This window comes from Cicer arietinum, chromosome 5, assembly GCF_000331145.2.
Source record: "Cicer arietinum cultivar CDC Frontier isolate Library 1 chromosome 5, Cicar.CDCFrontier_v2.0, whole genome shotgun sequence".
Taxonomy (NCBI): Eukaryota; Viridiplantae; Streptophyta; class Magnoliopsida; order Fabales; family Fabaceae; genus Cicer; species Cicer arietinum.
Genome location: NC_021164.2, coordinates 71,951,467 through 71,973,737, shown reverse-complemented (window position 1 = coordinate 71,973,737; position 22,271 = coordinate 71,951,467). Strand labels below are relative to the sequence as shown.

The 22,271-nt window shown below is 30.3% G+C and overlaps 2 protein-coding genes and 1 pseudogene across 6 annotated transcripts; 2 read left to right on the top strand and 1 right to left on the bottom strand.

Moving 5' to 3' along the window:
- The first annotated feature begins 3,446 nt into the window (after positions 1 to 3,446).
- LOC101513502 (uncharacterized) lies at positions 3,447 to 7,119 on the top strand. Of its 5 annotated transcripts, none has more exons than XM_073368344.1 (3): positions 3,447 to 3,617; positions 4,808 to 5,352; positions 6,661 to 7,119. In XM_073368344.1, the coding sequence occupies exons 2-3, from the start codon at positions 4,887 to 4,889 to the stop codon at positions 6,708 to 6,710; spliced, it is 516 nt and encodes a 171-aa protein (XP_073224445.1). In that variant the 5' UTR covers positions 3,447 to 3,617; positions 4,808 to 4,886; the 3' UTR covers positions 6,711 to 7,119. The 5 variants fall into 5 exon arrangements, with proteins under 5 accessions (XP_073224445.1, XP_073224444.1, XP_004501650.1 ...); XM_073368343.1 differs by having other exon boundaries at positions 3,447 to 3,681; XM_004501593.4 differs by lacking the exon at positions 3,447 to 3,617 and adding an exon at positions 3,634 to 4,027.
- A 1,206-nt stretch (positions 7,120 to 8,325) lies between these two features.
- Positions 8,326 to 12,751, top strand: LOC101515125 (protein NETWORKED 2A-like; annotated as a pseudogene).
- Positions 12,752 to 14,511: 1,760 nt separating this feature from the next.
- LOC101514044 (uncharacterized) lies at positions 14,512 to 21,715 on the bottom strand. The gene is made up of 7 exons (XM_004501595.4): positions 21,377 to 21,715; positions 21,101 to 21,296; positions 19,570 to 19,656; positions 18,580 to 18,966; positions 16,979 to 17,147; positions 15,327 to 15,823; positions 14,512 to 15,169 (listed from the first exon to the last, which is right to left on the bottom strand). Exons 1-7 carry the CDS (start codon positions 21,439 to 21,441, stop codon positions 14,729 to 14,731), a joined length of 1,842 nt encoding a protein of 613 aa, XP_004501652.1. The 5' UTR covers positions 21,442 to 21,715; the 3' UTR covers positions 14,512 to 14,728.
- Between the last annotated feature and the right edge of the window lie 556 nt (positions 21,716 to 22,271).

Sequence of the window (22,271 nt, the reverse complement as noted above, 5' to 3'; positions counted from 1 at the left end):
TTTAGATGATTTATGTGTATCATTTAAAATTTTTAAAATAATTCTTGCATTCATATTTATAATATTATAAAAAATAGTTGAAAAAATTTAAATTTTTTAATAAAATATTGATTTTAAATCGCTAAAAACTTACAAAATTATATTTAACTCATTTTTTGTTAAAAAAATTCTACATTTTTGTTAGAAAAACACTTATAATATTTTAAACATACATATAATTAAAAAATCATTCAAAAACTCATTTGATGCACAAAATTAATTTTAAAAACAATTATCAAAATTGTTAATTGAAAATATTTAAAAAAAAAATATTGTTTAAAAAAATTAAATAAATTAAAAACAAAATATAATATAATTATAGAAATTAAAAATTTATTTAACTTTAATAATAATAATAATAATAATAATAATAATAATAATAATAATAATAATAATAATAATAATAATAATAATGGAAATGCTAACCACTATAATGTTAGCATTTATATATTGTTATTAATATTTCATTTATTTAGCAGCTATAAAATTGAAAGACGGGATAATAAATAATTTTCATTTTATTATAAAAATATATTTAAAAATATAAATATTAAAATATAATAAAAAGTAGATATGTATATTAAACAACAAAAATACAAAATTAAATACTAAAAAATTATTTTTAAAAATAATATATTATTTTATCACTATGATACTTTTGTTATTTATATAATAAACAAATTTGCAAAAATATCTAAAATTAAAATATTTAAAAATTAATATAATTTCAAAAAAATTATAAACAAATCAAAATTAAATTAAATTTTGTTCATAAAATAAATATAACTTTATCACATGAACAATTTTATATTATTTAAATATAATATATGACATTATTTAGTTTATCTAAAATATATAACATAATAATATATGTTTATTTATTTTTATCGAGGCACGTCAAATATATGATAAAAAAAAAAATTTATAAGTTTTCTATCTTTTAAGAGTTGGTATGATGGTTATGATAACATATCCGTTACTCACGTTAATAAATATTTTGTCATTTTACTCACGTTAATAAATATTTACTCATTTTCTCTACTCTCAACTTAGCCCTCTCTCAAAGTACCATTTCTTTTTACTCTTTTCCCCTCTTTACCTTAATTTATTTTGATCTTCTTATTGTGTTGATAAAATAATTTTTTAATTTTATTTTGTGATTATTTTCTGTTGTTGATTTTATGATTGTTGACGTTTGATCGATTTTCTATTTTTATATTTGTCCTGATATTTTTGGTTGTTTTCTGATTTATTTTATTTTACATAGAATAAAACTTATGATTGTGTTCATATTCAAAGGTTGAAAAAATAAACTTTAATTTTCGATTGTTTTTTTTTTTGTTAGATTCATATTTGCCTTTTTTCTCTGTCATATTTGATATTTGAGTTTTATGTTAATTGTTTTTATATATAGTTACTAATAATAAACTTTGATTGATGTTTCAAAAAAAAATTAATGGAGAATAATTATTTTGATGGTATTTTGAAAGAAAAAAATTAAATAGATTATAAAGACAAATTTGTCATTTTATCACAATATAAATCATATCATTTAGTTATTTGTTGTGTATCAAACAATACTTTTTATCTTAACATGTAATCTGTCTTACTCTATTTATCCTATCATATCTCTATCTTATTTTGTTCATCAAACATGCATGGTCACCGTTTATATTAGTTTATTTCTTATTTTAAAGAATAATTGGGGGTTTAACCGCTTCCACTTTAGTATTTGTCATGAGATGATAATTGTATCACATAAAAATTCATTGTTACAATATAGATTTAATATTGATTAAAAGAAATGAGTTAAGAAACATTATAATAAATAAATCAATAAGTCAGATGTTAAGTTTTTACTTTTGGTATAGTTTTTTGTTCTTTTTTTTAATTAAATGATAAAAAAAACTCATACTATGAGCACAATTATTAACAATATTAATATAACAATGATTATTTTTTAAAAAGTTCATCATCATAAGTAGCAATGTAAGAATCAAACAAATCACTCGATAAACAAAAAAAATCAATTCAAACCAATTAAATCGATCCCTTTTGTTGTTGTCAATGTCTAGGTCTCGGCCAAAACAAACAATCAAACTCCACCTCTATTGGTTCGATTACCATTTCACGTCATTCAAAATCAATCACTCGAGTCCCATGTCAAATTGTTATATTTTATTACTATTTTAGATTATTAGTAGTATCATCTTATAAAATATGTTGGCTTAATTGCAGTTTTAGTCACATTATTTATTACTGATTTACGAATTTGGTCCCCTTATTTTAAAGGTTAAATTACATCTGTGGTCTCTTAACTTATTTCAGGTAACGTTTTAGTCATTTATTTTTTTTTTTTCCGACTTTGTCCTTTATTTTAATTTTAAGTGACAATTTGATATTTTATGTTTTAAAATTTCAACAATGTTATCCTTTTTTATACAAAAAATCAAACAAAACTCATAAAATTAATTATATTCTTCAACATAATACAAATTTCATCAAATTCGTAACGCAAATCTTCAAACAAACTTATATTTTCATACTTTATTTGATATTGTTAGGAATAAAGGACTAAATCGAAAGAAAAAAAAAAGATAAAGGACTAAAATGTTAACTGAAATTAAATTAAGGGACCACAGGTGATATTTAGCTTATTTTAAAAGTCGATAGTTTTGATTAATTCATCTAATTTTTAACTAAAAATAGCAATTTGACATGATTTAAATGACGTGACATATGTTACAATTATGTAAAATGATTAACCTCAAAAAATCGTAATAAAAATACCATAAAAACTTAACTTTAAACTTTACAAATTTAATTAAAGACATATGAATAACTAATGCACCTAAATAATTTTATATCATAAAAGTATATATCACATTATTTAAAATACCTCAAATCGTCACTTTTTAGTTAAAAATATGATAAATTAACCAAAACTGTCAATTTTTAAAATAGATGAACCAATGTCGTGAATTAATAAAAATAGAGGGTTCAAAATTTCAACTAAGTCAAATATGTTCCATTCATAATTTTTTTATCAATATATATTATTTATCTCATCTTTACTTATACATTGATTTTGATAGTATAAAAAATCTATTATATTTATAAAATGACAAAATTTATCTGAATTTCTTTATATATTTTTTGTATAGTTCTTAATCAACTATAATGTTATCAAATTCATACTTTTCTCAAATTTGTTATAACTACGTGTATTTTATTCTTAAAGTCATACAAATTATATAAGAAAATGTACCTCCTCCGGTTAAAACGTTAGAGTTTTTGAAATAAGTTTATTAAATTATATAAAAAGAAATTGTCATTTCAGTTGAACTAAACCCAACCAACTAATCCATTTTTCATTGATTTGAATTGAATTTCTTTAAGCTTAATTTCACAAACCAAACCAAACATAGTCGACTATTGTGATTGGTTTGATTCATTTTATAAGTAGTGTTAATAATATTATTTTTGACACTTTTTTTTCTAACACTCATATCTTATTGAGTGAAATATATGCGAGTCCACCATATTCAAGACCAATTTCTAAAGCGGTAGATCAAACAGTGAGTATTAGAGAATATCAAAGAAACTGTTACTAGAAACCCAACCACAATTCGTGTTAGCAAAGTACTTTTCCCCGTTTATGATGATGATCTGTTAACTTTCTTGACAAGCTTTATAATGATCTGTTAATTAATTCTAAGTGCACGCTGTTTACACTGTGACATTATTATACTAATAAAATCAAAGGGTTCCCCACGTGCCACGTGTTATTAGGAATAATCTAACGGTATCTGAAAGCTCGTCGCAAATTGAATATACTCGCGCTCTCTAACTCCATCGCCATGTCTTGCTCAGAAAGAAAGAAATCAATATTACATATATAATCCCGTGTGATAAAAGCTAGGGTTTCCATTCAATTCTTCATCTTTTAGAAATCTTCAAAAATAAACACTTATTTGCTTTTCATAAGGTAAAAGAATGCTATTCATTCTTTTTACTCAGCTTTTCGATTTATTTTGCCGACGAAACATCGAAATACATTTTTGTTTGTTAATTTGGATAGTCAAATTAACTATAACTGTGTGGATATGATTGGATTCCATCGTAGATTATTTTATTACGATTATTATTATTATTATTATTATTATTATTATTATTATTATTATTATTATTATTATATAATTTCTGTAAAAAAATAATATTATATAATTTATGCATATGTTTTTTGATACTATTGTAGGCGTATTTTATAAGTATTAGGTATTATTAGCTGTTTCAAGGTTTGCTATATTACAGAAGTCGATTTTGTTTTATTTATTTATTTATTTATTTATTTATTGGTATTTGAATCTGTCATTACGTTGATCTTCTACGATGTTGCATTTTATTCCTATTGATTCTGGTTTCTATGAAAATTATAGTGTCTATGTTTAGTGTATACACAATTTTTAGGAGAAATGTTTATTTTTAGAGTTTGTGTTGACTATGACATGTAATATCAATCTATTTTGGTGGTAGAAACTAGAAATGACTCTAAAAGATCAAAGCTATCCCCTGTCACAATGAACTGTATGTGTTCTTCTGTTTGAAATCCAACTCTAAATTTTTTATCTTTTATTTTTCTGATTTTGATTGCTATGTTTAGTTGTTAGCAACAGCATCACTTTTTAGTTTATTGAGATTTGAGTTGGCTTGCACTTTTCTTTTTTCCTATGTTGATTTGTAGTTGATGATTAATTTGTTTTGATAGGTTAACCTAACAGAGAGATTACTTCTGGTTTGAGAACAACCAATGCAAATATTTTTTCTTTGTGAAAATTCAATACCAAATGGATGTCACCCTTTCCCATCTTTCACGGTGGCTAAGGAGTGGAAAACATCAACAGCCAAGAATCTCAAATGGGTATTCTGTAAAACCTTCTGCTGATTCTGTTACGAGGGAATTGAATGTTTCAAGGTTTCCTTCTGTTAAGGAGGAAATTGCGCCTTCGTCTTCAAGAAGGGTGAAGCAAAAATTGAATAGTAGGGAAGAGCAGAAAATTGATAAGGAATGCGATTTTGTTATTGTTCCATCTGATGATGGATGTGTTTCTGACGCTGAATCTGTTGATTCTGATTGGTCTATTGGCTGGTTGGAGCCTCATGGAACTGGGTTCTCTAGAGATGATGATAAAAGTCATGAAACAGATAACAGTTTCGCTGTGCTTGTTCCCTGTTATGGATACAAGAATGGTGCCATGTTGGAGGAGGATCCTAAACACAACTTACTAAGCAATGTTGGGTACTTCTCAGATGGTAAGAGCAGTTTCATTATCATTTATGAGAGTTTGCTTTGATCTGTTGTCCATTGGATATTTACACATTATTTGCTATCTAAGAGGCCATTAATTTTTTTATGGTATGCATTTGTTCAGAGTTAACATTTGATTAAGAATGTATTGGCTATTCAAATATTGCCTGGTTTTTATTGATGGTGGAATTTACATATGTAATACTAATTTCGTAGCACCTGGTTCTATCTTTTCATAGCATTGATATATTGACTTCTTACTATTGAAAAGGTGTTGTATCTTCTTTCAGCTGCTGAAGTCCTGAACAATATATTGGTTAAAAAAAAATAGCTCAATAAATATTTTTTGTTAGATTCAAGTCAGATGCAAGTATGCTGCTGTAATGTTGTATGATACTAAATGCTGGGTTGTAAAAAGGCAACAAAAGAAAAAACTTACAAACGAAAAGATAGGACATTAGATTAGAGAGAAAAGATAGGAGCCTTCGTAGAAAAGTTGATAAAATCTCATCTTAGGTGGTTTGGACATGTATGAAGGCGACATGTAGAATCACATTTAAGAAAGAGTATACCAAATGGAAGATAGTCTTGTAGTTAGAGGTGGAGGGAGACCCAAAAAAAACTAAAGGCTAAACTAAACCATTAAGATAGATTTATAATTTAGAAATTAATGGCCAGCTAATAGATAACTCACAACTTTATAGTGTCAATTGTTCCATGTAGCTGACCTCACTTGGTGGAAAAAGAGTTAGTTGTAGTTGTATTCCTAATCTTATCTAACTTCAACGGATGATTCCAGCTGCTGCACTGATTGTATTTTCGTACATGTTAAACATTTGCCGTGCATATATAAAAATCAACTGGTGAAAATTTTTCAGCTTTGTGGAGATTTTTCAATCACACTTGTTTTTTTAGCATATTGAAATTAGGCAGGGAACTTGAAATATCTGCAGTCTTCATCCGAGTTAACCTTCGATTTTATAGGCAACTTAGCATATTAACTGATGCAAATACATGGTCTTCAATACATTATTTTTTAACATCCTTTTTCCAAATTATGTCTGGCTGACACCTTTTAGCTTTCTGGATTTTCCATTTATGAGGTTTCATCATTAAATTTTGCTTAGGTGGATCATAGAACCTGTTATGGGATGCTTGTTGGTCTTTTTGAATTATGATGTTAATGTTCCTTGGACTTTTTGGTAATATTTACAACAAAAGTATGCATATTGCAGGTTATTTGAATGCTTTCTACTTTTTTTTTTCTTGGGTGGCTAAAATGTCAATGTGTATGGTTCCTTTGTTGTCTGCAGATAGCAAGAAATATTTGGAAAATTGGATATCTTCGCTTCATAATACCTGATGTAAAAAAAAAATTACAGTTATGTTTCTGCATTTAAAGGAACCTCTGAAACTGCTGCTTCATTAAAACTTGGAGGAGAAAAACTGCTGTATTGCAATGTGATGGCAGAATAGGATTGCTTAATTTTGGGTTTAGCCTATTAATCCAAATCATAGAAGGAGCTTATGTGGTCATTAGCAAAGCAATTATGCTGCTTTAGCACTGTCTGTTCCGATCTAAACATTGGAAAGAGAAGGAAAAAGATATGGATCAAGATGAGTACATGTTCAATAGAGTGAGCTTGCAATTCATTATTGTAAATAAATGTATATGTATATATGAAATTTGTCGTATTATGCATGTCAAACCATGCACTTAGATTTGTATATAATTAAACTAACTAAATAAATTAAATATAAATTGTGTATAACCTTGTGATTCTCTGTGTACAGACTGTAATTTGAATAGAGTGCTTACTTCTACAAGAATGACATTTTAATGATTTTTTTTCTTTCAGTTTTTGATTTAAATTGTTTGGAAGTTTTTATTTTAAATGTATATTGCTATAATATAGACACATTTTTCACAGATTGAAATTATGAGTCATTTGACTCACTTAACTCACATGACAAAGACCAAAGTGGTGAGTTTGAGTTATACTTAGTCTTTTTGAAAAAGTTCAAAAAAAAATAAAAATTTGGTGAGACAACTAAATTAACCAGGATATATTTAAACTCATTAATATAGTTTACTGTTTATCCAAAACAAAATTCAATAATTATTTTAATGAAATCAAGTAAATGCTTGAAAAAAAGAAAGAAAATCAAATAATGTTTAAAAAAGGAAAGCAATTAAATTACCTTCTGCAAAATAATGTTTTATCACAAAATAAACGGGTCTAAATTATCTATTTTTTTTCAATATAAATAAACAAAATTTTCACATTCTGAAATTGTTATCGAACATTATTTAATAATCCAATAATCACAAACATGTAGGAAGATGGCCACCAACCTAAGTTTGTTAAAATTAATTTCACCATGCTTAAATTTGTATAATTAATTAAAAAAATAGTTTTTCCCCTTAAATTAATTATGAATCTAATCCAAAACATACAAAATATACATTTCTGATGGTTGTGTAATGTCCCTAGTAGGGAACATTTTCGAACAAAGCCCTCCCAATATTTTGCTTCTCAAAGGATCTAATCTAATGCATTACACACCTATGATTGTGGCGAAGTATCCTCCTCTTCATATCTACCCCACAAGAACACATTTTCACCAACATTTCTTTCTCTTTTCAACAACATTTTTTAACATGGAGGTCATTAAAATTACCTTTTTTTTTCTTCCATTAATTAACATTTGACGTGCTTGTCTTAATTACCTTGTGTCACCTTGTTGGTTTTTATTTATCTTCCTAATCAAGGTTTTACCTCAATGGGTTGAATTGAATGTGTTTGATTGTAATTAAGAAACGATAAAAATGTTGCGAAGAGCTGCTACAAATGCATATTCGTGGTGGTGGGCTAGCCACATTAGGACAAAACAATCAAAATGGTTGGAACAAAGCCTCCAAGGTATGTTTGTTTGCACACAACATTCCATCAATGTGGCTAGACAAATATGTTTTTTTTTTCTTTTCTTTTTCCTTTTATGCCATTAGTTTTATCACATTCGCATTCGTATGACCAAAACGTGGCGAAACACAATTCAAATATTGAGTGGGAGAGGGGTTCACATTTAGTGTTTGACAAACATGATTATCTCTAAGGGAACATGTGGAAAACAAAAACAAAAACACATTCTCATTCTTACATGTTTAAGCCTAAATGCTTGAAACATTATGTCTTTCTTTCCATGTATAAAATACTATCCGATATTTTATTAATTGGTTACCATTTTATTAGCAGTACATGATACATCTATATAACAGAACATAGTCTAGATATATAATTGGATTCTAGAGAACTAAAACAAAATCATTATGAATGTAGGAAAATAGATAAATGTATCAAAATGATATGAAAATCATGTTATATACAGTACTAGCCGCCCATATTCAGATTGTCTCTGGCGTCGAAACTCCATGCCGCCACAGCAGTTAGAGATCTCGGCCATTGGATTAAGAACACTCATATTCCAACTTCACAAATCATATTCAAATACTAACTTTATACGGCCAAATTTTTTTGACTGCAGTAGCCACATGGTATTTTGAAGAAACAAAATCCTCTACATCCGATTTTATGGTGCAGCCAGTTGTAGAATGTTAGATTAGGACAGAGAGAAACTTTATCTCTCTTAATCTAATGGTCTACAGCCAGCTGCACCATAAAGTCGGCTGTAGAGAATTCAAATTTGTATTTTGAATGCATCTAATCCAAATCTAAAGGTCACAACTTAATAGTCAATCATTTGCTTTGGAATGACATATGAAAACAAGTATTCAACAGATATGGAGGAGATAATGGCTGAGACCCTAAAAATCATTGATGATAATGGAGACTCATTTGCACAAAGAGCAGAAATGTACTACAAAAAGAGACCAGAACTGATAAATTTTGTGGAAGAAGCCTTTAGAGCATATAGAGCATTAGCAGAGAAATATGATCATCTATCAAAGGAGCTCCAAAGCGCGAACCGCACAATCGCCTCCGTCTTCCCCGAACAAGTCCATTACAGAATTGATGAAGAAGATGATGAAGAAGAAGAACAAAGTGTCCTTGAAACTAATTCATCATCTCCTAACCCTAATAACCAAACAGATAAACAAGGCATCCCTAAGCCTCCAAATATACCAAAGAAGGATTTTAGGAGTCCATCTATGTTGCTTTCAAGAAAAGGAACACTTAGAAAGAGTTTCAGCACTGCCAAATCTGTTTCAAATTTAACAATTCAATGTTCAGGACTAAGTAAAGTTGAAGCATTAGCCGAAGTCGACAAGCTTCAGAAAGAGATTTTGGCACTTCAAACTGAGAAAGAGTTTGTAAGGAGCATATATGAACATTCCTATGAAAAGTATTGGGAAATAGATGACAAGATTACTGGAATGCAAAAAAGAGTTTGCAGTTTGCAAGATGAATTTTCCATTTGTACCGTCATTGAAGATAATGATGCAAGAGCTTTAATGGCAGCCACAGCATTAAATTCATGTAAAGAAACTTTGACATAGTTGAAAGAGGTACAAGAAAAATCATCTGAGGAAGCTAGAGAAGCATATAAAAAAGTTAAAGAAGCTCATTACAAATTTGAAAATCTTAAAGGAAACTTCATTTCTAAGAATACTACAAATCAACAAGAGCAAGAAAGTGAAGTGAAAAGTAAAGATGAAGAAGTGATAGCTAGCTTGGAAGAAGAGATTCATGAAATTGATGTAGGGAAGTTGCAAGAGAAGATTATGGAAAAGCTTGAGGAAGATTCAGGAAACTCGCTTACTATGAACGAAATCGCGGAGATGATCGATGAGCTTGTGAGTAAGGTTGTTAGTTTGGAAACAGAAGTTAGTTCTCAGAATGGGTTGGTGAAGAGATTGAGATCAGAAGCAGATGAACTTCAAACAAATATACAAAGCTTAGAAGAGGATAAGGAAATTCTTATTGAAGATTCGGAAAATGCTAACAAGAGGATGAAAGAATTGGAGGAGGAGTTGAATAGAGTGAGAATTCTGAACCAAAGTGTTGAAAGCCGAGATAACAATCTCCAAACAAACTTTCACGAAGCTAGTTTTAATCTTGACAATCTTTCAGGAAGGTTGAAAAATGTGAAGCTAGACGAGGAAGTAGGGAATTTAGTACTTAACGAGAAAACAAGTTTTAATAATGATGAGCTTAGAGAGGATTTAGAAAAACATGTAGATGATGAATTGTCTAATGATAATGTAGCAATCATGAATGACGTCATGACAGCAAATGAGGAGAAGGAAGAACATGCTGCAAATATCGGCGAAGTGGAAAACGAAGATGATAAGTCTAGTTTTAAGGAAAATATAGATTTTGGGATCGAAGAGATACCGGAGCTAACGCAGCAGGATAAAGATGATTTGTCTGAGACTACAAGTAATGTTGATGTCGAATCGCTTGATCTGGAAACTGGGGAAGAAAAAGATGAAACTAACTTGAAAAAGATGTTAGTAAATGCATCAGATGACAGAGAAAAGATTATGTTGGAAGAGTACACATCAGTTTTAAAAAACTACAATGATGTATCAGACAAGCTCAATGATGTGGAGAATAAAAATAGGAACAGCATTTTTGAATTGGCACTTCAGGTAAAATTTAATTTGACAGATACTTTGCTTTATAGTTAAAATTTCATTTTTAACAATGGAAAGTCTAATTAAACGATCCATAAGTTTTAACAAATTTGGCATATAGATATACTTTTTAGAATGATTAGTTGTCCTGACTTAAATTTGGTATAATCTTATTAAAGTAAAAAAAAGTTTCATATATTTTTAAAGTAGGTTTGTAGTCACAACACACAAGACATATTAGAAGTTATTTGAAATTATTGAACATCCAGCCAAATAAAGAATAATAAACAGAACACAGACACATAAGTATAGAGTAAACCTTCAATTTAGTCCAGAAAATATTATTCTTTCTCCTATTTGGTCCCTGAACTATAGAAATATGATTAGTCCCTAAACTATTATTAATCCATCGATATAGTCCCTCACTCTCACGCCTGGATTCAATTCTCACATTGTCATTGTCATCCTTAACCTGGCTCTCATACCATGTTAAATGGGTTGGATCTCACTCACAAAAGCTAGTTCAAAGGATGAGGATGTCTAAGCACAGATATACATCCAACAGTCCAGAAACCTTGGCAATGTCAGACTCCAATAAGTTCAAGGACTAACTTGATGGATTAAAAATAGTTTAGAGACTACTTATTATATTTTTATAGCTCAGGGACCAACCATGCAATAGTTTAGCGATGAATTGATGGTTTATTCCATAAATATATATAAACAAAGCGATTAATATTACAAGTACATTACCTCTAATCCTGACAATGAAGATATGCATATATGCAGGTGAGGGAGTTGAAGAATGTAGTTGCCAATAAGGATGAAGAGATAAACATCTTACAAAAGAAGTTGACCTGTTCAGAAACAAATCCAGATGAAAGTCCTCACACCACTCTCACACAAGAATCGCATATCGAAAACGCGGCCGAAGGAGCTAACTTGCAGGGTCCTGAAATCCAATCTTCAGATACAGTTAGCACTTCTTTTGAAAATCAACACCAACATGTTGAAAACACAGTAAACATTGACATGTCAATTATAAATACAAGATTAGTTGTGGTGAAAGAAAACCAAATTGAAAAGAACAATTCCCTTTCACCTTTAGAAAAGAAATTTCGATCCGAAATTGATGATTTGCTCGAAGAGAATTTAGAGTTCTGGTTGAGGTTCAGCACTTCAGTTCACCAGATACAACAGTTCCAAAAATCAATACAGGACTTACAATCAGAACTAAGGAAAATAAAGCTTAACAACAATTTATCAGAAAAGAACTCAAATGCTATAAAATCAGAAATAAAGCCGATATTTAGACACTTAAGAGAGATAAGAACCGAGTTATCATTGTGGCTAGAACACAATGAAGTGTTGCAGGATGAATTACAAGCAAGACATCCATCATTGTGCAGCATACAGGATGAAATAGCAAGAGCAGCAAATCCAGAATCGGTATGGAAAAAAGTTGAATTTAGTGATTATCAGGCTGCAAAGTTTCAAGGTGAAGTTATAAATATGAAACAAGAGAGCAATAAGGTTTCTAGTGAATTGCAAGAAGGTTTGAGTTATGTGAATGAACTTAAAATTAAAGTTGAGAAGATGCTTGATGAATTGAATCATGCAATGGGAGTTAACAATAGCCATGATCACATGAAACACTCTACAAGTCGTGCTAGAATACCATTGAAGTCTTTCTTATTTGGAATTAAGTTGAAGAAGCAAAGACAGTCAATGTTTGCTTGTGTCAATCCAACACTGCAGAGACAATTTAGTGATCTAGAAGGAGCTAACGATGCTCCAATATAGAGACGTTTCCATCTCTTTATGTAGTTTTTTTTGTTGTGAAAACCATATATCCTCTGTGGCGCCCAACTGTAGATACTAATTCCACGAGTCAAGTAAAACCACAATGGGCAGCAGAGCTCTTCCACAAGAGTAATCTCTGTATGTAGTCTTTTTTAAAAAGAATCAGATATCCAATTTGCCCAACAGCAAACTAATCCTTCAAATCGGATAGGACCATAATCGACGGCAGAACTCCCTTAAGAGACTAATCTTTGTGTGTACTCTGAATATGATTTATTTTCTTCTTTTGAGATTAGTTTTATGCTTCAAATAGTGAGATTGATTTGATATACAAACTTTTCCTGTGTGTAAACTGTAAATCATGTTAGTATTTTAGCGCAAAAACAAAGCATGCTAGTATTTGCATGTATGTAATTATTCAGAAAGTATAGAAGATTATATTTTGTTTTTAGAAGATTCTATTTTTATTTCAAACGATTCATCACATATGTATGACATATATACACTAACATATGCATACATATACTTGAAAGTTACATTACATCAAAGGCATAAAATGTGAGGAGAGGTGATATTCATCTTTTCCAAAAATATTCTAATTTAATTGTATTTTTAAAATTGTATTTAAATCTCATTTTCTATTTATTGACATTCTGACTAGGTGTGTGCAATAGTTCAGACAAAATCAGAATTCAAACTGTACTTACTGGATTCAGTAATTTTTTTAATAGTTCCAAATCTAAACCAACCATCCAAATCCGAATTAGTTCGAGTAATGAATATTGAATATTATTCTTGTGTCCATGCACTCCGAACCGGTAATCTCCTTATTATATATTGTTATTAAAATATAAAGTTGTGTCGTGTATTGTGCAAGTAAATTTACCTCTTACCTTCTCACATTTATCTCTCACTCCACCTCAAAGTACATAAAAATACTATTTTATTGATTTTTACCTCTATTATTTAATAGTCAAAATTTTTGAAATTATTAATATTTCAAATTATTTTAAAAACTTCTATAAAAATTGCTTTTTGAAACTTATTCATCCAAATTTTCAAACTCCGATTAATCCAAAGTTTAAATTTTTTGAAACATTTATCAAAAATTTCAAAAAAAAAAATTAAACTTTAAGAATAATTACATTTTAAAAGTTTCATATTCTTTTAAAGTTTTAAAATTGTTTTAAACTTTAAAAAAAATCACATTGTGAGAAATTTCACATTCATCCAAAGTTTAATTTTTTTTTTAATTTAAAAATATTACATTAAAAAAATTTACATTTATCCATAGTTTTAATTTTTTTTTATTTAAAAAAAAATTACATTTTAAAATTTTAATGTAATATTTTAAACATAATTACTGTGTTTTAACCCAATCAATCCAACTCAAGCTAATATGTTCTACATGGATTTGAATTGGTTTATATTTTATTCAGAAAACATATGAATGTATATATTAGTTTTTTAAAATTATAGAATATATTTTACTAAAAACAGTATAGACCTTATTGGTGTAATTAAAACCCCATGGGTTGTACCTAAAAACAAAAAACATGGCCTTAAATCATATTTTAGTTTTAATCAAAACCTTAAATCACAAGTTTTTGCAAGTATAATTAAACCAGAAATCATTTTATCTCGGGGGATTTGCGGTCTTTTTTGAATTGATTGTAAGACAGACAGTAAATAATTCAATCTTATCCTTTACCGATTTACCATTTTTTTGTCATCTTAATATTCTATCTTTTAAAAACATAAATTGAATAACAGAGTTTAGATAACTGTCGAAAAGACATTTTATACAAGTAATTTTACCACTCACTATAAAAATTTGCAAAAAACCAATCCAGAAATAAAAAAAGAAATTGTAAAATATTAATGTTGACAGTATAAATTAACCCAAAATCACTAGACACTTATATATATTAAAAGAAAAAACACTAGACACCACTACCACTTTTCAATTTCTATTTTTACTATTTCGGCTGTTCCAAACCTTGAAGGCGTTCATCTTGTTTTGGCAAATGTACTTGTTTCTGATGCATGTTTTGTTGGTTAGAACTTCCATTACTTGAATTCGTCTTCTTGTCTTGATTTTGAACTTGACTTTCCTTATTGACTTTGTCATTTCCATTCTCGGTGGCTGCCTTCTTAGGAATCAAATTTGAATTCTGAACACTTCCTTGCTCTTCACACCCTCTTGGATTTTGTGAGACTACTACTTTATTTTCCAAAATTTTCTCACCGGGCATGCTTTTGGCCTTATCTAATTCTAACTTTGCCTTATCCAATTTGCTATCTACCTGGCTCTGAGTAGTCAACGCAGAAGTTTCCTCTTCTTTCACCTTTTCTTTCGGTGTGGAGCCAAGATCAGAAACTCTTTTAACCTCTTCTTGCACAGATGTAACATGTTTATCCTGTTGAGACAACATCATATACAAAAATATATGTAGGATCATTAAAATATATGTAGGCAGTGTAAAGAGTTTTATACAGAAAGTGCATCAACATCAATCTCTTTTTAATATACTAATTGCATGATGCAAGAAATAGATAAGGTACATTTGAATGAACCTTTTGGACAGAAGGCAAACCAGCAGAAATGGGTGTCTTTGTCAAAGAACTACCAGCAGGCACAGGATGTACCACATTTTTCGCTTGAGCAACCTTAAATTGTGGTAGAGTATTTGGTCGCGAAACAGTTGGTGCATTTGGTCGCGAAACAGTTAGTGTATTTGGTCGTGAAACAGTTTGTGCTCCAGAATGAACTATGGCAGGTTTTAACTCACGCCCTGAAATCGCATTACACTTAGAGACTGGATTTTCAGAGGCTAATTTGAATTTTGCAGGGGAACCACAGGATCCCAACACAGCTTGTTGAGATGGACCTGGAATTGTGTTACACTTAGAGACTGAACTTTCAGAGGCTAGTTTGGATTTTGCAGGAGAACCACATGATCCCAACACAGCTTGTTGAGATGGACGCTGAGCTGGAACAGAACTACGAACTGTGGAAACTTCTGTAGCATTACGAGACTGCACTTGATTTTTAATTGATGTGGATGTCCTACCTGCAACCATTTAAGTTATTCATATACCTACTTAAGTAATAAATAACCTTACTAGAATATATGACTTATATATAACAACTTTTCTATTAGATTCACCAGCCTTACATTGAAACTATGACATTACTAAAACAATGAAAGCTATAGAAAACATATTTTCCAGAAGATTTATGAGCAAACCTGTAATCTTTTACTTTTGTCACCTAATTAGATACATAATTCCTTAAGAAATTAACTAAATCAAATACTTACTTAAAAACCATCAAAACATTGATAATCTGTAGCAAAGAACACAAGTTATAGTGGAAAAGTAATACTATTTGATGGAGTTGAGAGAATAGGAAAGTTCACTACGATATTTCACTCCTGCGATGAAGGGCAAGAAGTCCACTTGCAGGATGGTGACTGCAATGTGCTCATTCAATGTTCTCCTACAATTGTGCTTTCATATTGCAGATTACACAATCCTTGGATACATTAAATGGCAACAACAAACTAGCCTTTTCCCAATCACTACTATGTGAATTGTGGAGTTAACTATATGGATAAAACAATGCCAAAATCTCTATAATGTACTACATGGGAGTCAGGTTTCCCCACTCCACCTCTGTCTATATATATAGAGAGAGAAAAATAAAGTTAGTCAGACAATAAAAAAAAATTAAAAAAGCAAATTAGTTATAAACAATATAATAAAAAATAACTATTAGGCAATTATAAAATAAAATATCAAAAAAATATTTATTATTGAGAAGAGGCTATAATTTAAAATAGATAAATGATCTAAAATAAAAAATAAGTATATGTACATAAATAAATATTTTTTACTAATGGAGAGGGTTCGGGGGCAGGAATCAGTAGCCACATCTCCGCCCCAAGTCAAATTGGATTTCCCCGTCAAAGTCAGGATGGGTTTGGGGCAGATACCCATGATGTGGATCTGTTGCCATGCCTAGAAAAGACATTGAATATATCCACAACCATCAACTAGAACCATCCTAACATAAGGTTAACTTGAGACTCAGTAAATAGTTAGAGACCTAAAGCAAACAAGAAAAAAAAGGAAACAATAAACAACAAAAACAGCAACTTCTGGAATTGCATTAATATGAACACTAAATGCAAAATTAAAATTAAAAAGAGTCCGATGACAATTACCAGGATTAGGATTAGTCATTCCAGGAGCAGTTAACTTTTTGAATGGCATGTCAAGGGCTAATGATAAGGAGTGACGAGTAGCCAACTGTTCAGCAGTAGTATACTGTGTGTTGGTCACGTTTGTTCCTGTATTAGTACTGCAGTCTTTCTTTCGTAAAGTGCTCCACCTCTGAGTATTTGGATAGTCCATGACAACATGTAGTATTAATAGCAAATTTATAATAAAGGTGAAATGGAAACAAAACAATTGGTACAAAAAACTGTACTTTCGATGATCTAAACAAATATTCATTTTACTATGACTTAAACCATTACTGATCACACATTTTATACAAATCAGAAGTTGCTTGAAGAGCAGTACATGTAAAACTCCGTTGCCGGGATTTGAACCCGGGAGAACTGGGCATACCCAGACATCCTGACCTGACTAGATGACAACGGTTTTAAAATAAATTTAGTGCCATCAGTCATCAGATTCCAGTAAAATATTACGGAAAGACAAGCACTGTGCACACATTAACACATGTTTTTCAACTGATGATTTTTCTTTCTTCCTTTAAGAATCAAGATATAACATAAAACAGTTTACAGATCTACACAAAAAATGGTCAGCCTGAATAGGAACAACTACAATAGCTTCACAAGCTAAAGTAAACGCTCCTAATAATACATCTGGCTGGTATAGATCTGCCGTGTTAGATGAGAAAAATCAAATAATAAGACAACTTATTAGCATCCAAGTAAACAGAGCAACCTACCTATAGGAAACCATGGATTGTGGCCTCCTATTGATATTTAACTTTATATAATGCCAGCTATTATCTACCTTATTGATCAACAAGATAACATACCGGAATAAATTTAGATAAATATTCATAGTTAGCAACTTTACTTCTTTAAAGGTTTCCCCTTTGAAGAGAATTAGCATTTACTTATCTGTTTTGAATTTCAGGGGAAACCAGATTGGTAACAAAATGGAATTGATAGTGTACATATAATAAATCTCGGTGATATTCCAGGTCAGAGAATAAATAAACTACATATGGTTATATAATGCAGGATGTAAAGATCTTTATACTTCATCATTAAAATTGCCAAAGGGTGCTGTTAGAGCTATGACCACTAAACAACTAAACATTTAAACACACTACAAAATGTGGTATAAAAGGAAAAAAATTGTTACTGGTTTTTAAATAAAGGAGAGACGATTTTGAAGAGAAAATAGGTTTTGGAACAACAATAGGAGTTGCTGCTATGCGACTTAAAAGTCACTGGTTGAAGTCGTGGAATCAGCCTCTTGTAATGTAAGGGAAGGCTGCATCCTTCCCTAGACCCTTCATGGCAGAAGCTTTGTAGCAGCATGTTACACCTTTTTTAATAATTCTGAAGCACTTAAACCCTTAATGTATTTTATTTTCTTTCTTCACTATCCGGATAGACATGACTATTCACAAATACTTCTAACTATTAATCAAAAGGGATAATGATAAACATGCTGCTTTACATAAATGAATAATGAAATATATGATCATGTTGATAAATGATATAATAAGAGTGGAGAAGGCCATGTAATTAACAAATATTTAGGGTTGAAAAACCACCTGAGCCAATTGCGTTGCACTTCTCTTAACAGGAAAGTCATCTCCTTTTGCCATGGTTGCCCAATTCCCTTCACCCAATCGCTGAACAGCAGCTCGTAGCAGATTGTCCTCTTCCTCTGACCAAGCTTTTCTTTTCCTTTTGGAAGCCATGGTACCACCAACTAATCCCTTGGTTTCTAAAGCATCAGTTGATGATACAGTTGGCAGTGTCTGTCTATGAACGGTAACTGGGAAACTAATGCTTGCCTGTCCCATCAAATCAGATGGCTGTGAATTTTCCTTAGGAGTTCTAGATGAACAACAAACTGGAAGATATACAGTCAATGGAGCCTCAATTGTTGAGCTACTAGGGGTAGATTCACTTAGAGTACGGGAAGCAATCATGACCTGATGATTAAACAACAGCAAGAAACAGGCTGGTCAAAATTGGAGAACAACAAATAGCACAAACAGGATGTTTAAACATTGAAACCCTACAGAACTTAGTTATTCCACACTAAATGGGAATCTATCAAAAACCATATCTTTCAGTAAAACCATTAATAAACGTTGGAATCTTCTGTACTTTTTTTAGGGATTCTACCCATTTTAATCAGACTATCTTTATCTTGATCCAATTACTCCGATGAAACCTCTGCTACTTGATAGTTGATTAGACTTAAGCGTGTAAGGAGAACCCAACCCAAAAGACTTAGTCCATTAGGTGGAAGAGCCTCATGGCTTAAGTACCACATTGGGTACTTTTAGCTACTCAATGTGGGACTCCTAACACTACTCTTCTCATGTGACCAAACCACATCACTGTCAGATATTAATCTGATAGAATCCTCTTTTTTGCTAAAATTTGAGAAATGTGCCAGGAATACTGTTTCATTTAATACAAGTCTATTAACATGATAATCGAATAAGTAAAATGTAACTAGCTAAGTCATGAACACAGTACTAAACTATTGAGATAGAATGCAATAATTAAAATATTAGTATATTCACCTTCACACAAGCTGAGGACTCTGATGCAGACTCCACACTTACAGAAGCTAATGATTCTGGCTCGCAGTCTAGGTCACTATCATCATCCTATAAATATGAATCCAAATAAGCATGAATAATATGAGAAAGTACAATACTTATCCAAGAATCTATAAAACAAAAAGTCAATGAAAAACAAAAGGACTGCTGATTGTGCAAAACTAATTAGGAATGGAAATTAGAAGAGTAACGAAGGTGGAAGGCAGTACATGTAAAAGGGTTGTTGAGACTAAAATAATATACAGAATCATGACAATGTTCTTATGTTCAGCATGAGGATAATCTGTGTTGCTAACAAAAACACAACTGCAGTCACAAGTGTTGAGTGACTGCACTATCACAGTCGTATATTAATCTCATAAATTTTGCAAAGAAAAAACTGAATGTAAATTGTGCATAGTATGATGCCTCAACTTACTCGAAGATTTTGGATTTAAAGTCTTCATCCCCACAAAACAAGCTTGTAAGGTGAGGACTATGCACTACTTATGCCCTATCTCTATGTGATGTGGGTCTAAACACACCCTCACAGCCAAGCACAATGAAGATGCTGAAGGCTCAAATATATAAAAAATAAAAATAAAAAAAGAATCTAATAATTGCAACCTAATATAATTTTTAGGTTGTTAATTTTCAAAAGTAACCACTAAACTGTCAAGAGTATTTTGACATTGGTGCAAACGCAACACATCTACCTTGACAAACAAATCCTTTTAAAAACTACGTATCCATAGTACTAACACGGATTTCAATGACATTTGTGAGTATAGTAGTTTTAGCTTGGGTAGAACTGTTCTCAACAGCTTGTAAAGTGCCACATAATAAGAACTGTCAGTTGCGACTATTCTAGAGTCAGTTACAGAGGGTGTAGGTTAGCTTCAAGATGAATCAATATTAGTAGCCGGATAAATGATTGTAATCTGAATCTTCGGGTTCAGAACTGAAAATCTTCAAAAATACTATCAAATTTCATTTCCTGAGTTTTAACTCTAATATGGTATCATAGAGCTTCTCAAAGTTCACATAAGCACTACCAACTGTAACTGCTTTAGAGTCGGTTACAAATGGTGAAATCTGAATCTTTGGATTCAAAACTGAAAATATTCAAAAATATCAAAGTTTATTTCCCGAGTTTTAACCTAATACAGTAGTATCATTGAGTTTCTCAAAGTTCACATAAGCATGGCAAGTTGTAAGTGTTACAAAGTCAAAGGGTGAAAGTTAGCATCTAAATCGGTGACTGTTAGGTTAAAAGCTATAAAAGTGATTGTAAACTGAATCTTTAGATTCAAAATTGAAAATATTCAAAACATTATGTTTTCACTCTTAAATTTTTTTGAAATTAATTATCACAACATCCCTGCGGATTCATCCAAACAATAACAAATGCGAACAAACGAATACAAACCAAAGACAGGTTAGATCATATTCATATGTTATGATAAATAAAATATATAAATTTAAAAAACAGTAATTTGACACACAGACAGACCACAGGTTGATCAGCTTCTTCAAAAATTTGATTCAAGGAATCATGATACGCTAAGTAGCGCCATAACATCTGATATTCTCTGGGATTAGAAATTCCGGTGGATGTTTTCTTCACCAATTCATTCCAATCAAACTTCTTCGTGTCATGGTAATGTGCTATTTCCTGAAGCAACGTCAACAATATCGTTGCGTCATACCTGCAAAACACAACATTAATTTAAAATAAACAGAAAGACAAACAAATAAATAAATAAATAGAGAAGAGAATAGAAGATACCGTTGTACGAGAGTAGCAATATCGTTTTCTGAGAACGGAACTTTGTTGGAGTTTTTTTCTGGCATTGGTGATTGTTGATTGAATCGGAAATTGCTAGAATAATGGTTTTAGAGAAATATGAAGCAAAACCCTAAACCCTATGATGAAAACGCAGAGAGTGAGAAAAAAAAAAAAAAGAGCGAGCATAGAATGAAACAAAACGGAAACTGAGATGTAAGTAGTATTTTGAGTGAGTCAATGAAAGTTTGGGATAATGGGACAGTGATAGTGAGACCGTTGAAGAAGATGCGAAGATCACTCACTAGTCACTTGCTGGGTTTATACCGTTAGGGTATGTGAATGAGATGATTATTACTCATTTACTCTTAAATAATTATTATTAATTACCATCTTATTTTATTAGTAACAAAACAATTTAGCCTCTTTTTTTTTTCTTCCAAGCGTCTTATATTTTTTAAAAATAATTATAAAATAAAAGTTAATTGTAATTTTTAATTTGAATTACGAAAATAATTTCTCTATTTTATTTTTCCTCAGTTTTTGTTTTCAAATAAAATTTTAATATAAATTTATTGTAGTGTTATTTTTTTAAGTCACACCACATTATATCGAGAGCCCGGTCCAAGGGTAAGGCCACCAATTAGGCCTCCCTAAAAAACAAAATTTTTTACTTAAAAAAATGCCTCAAATATTTTTTTATCTATGAAAAAGGCCTCACATTTTAATATTTTTAAAACTAATTTTGATAAAATTTTATATAAATTAAATAAATATTTTTGTTTTTATTACAAATTATCTAATACTTATCTCAGTACAACTAAATTAGTTAATTAAAACAGACGAGAGAAATATTAATTATAAATTGAATAATCATGAGATAAATATGAGAAATACA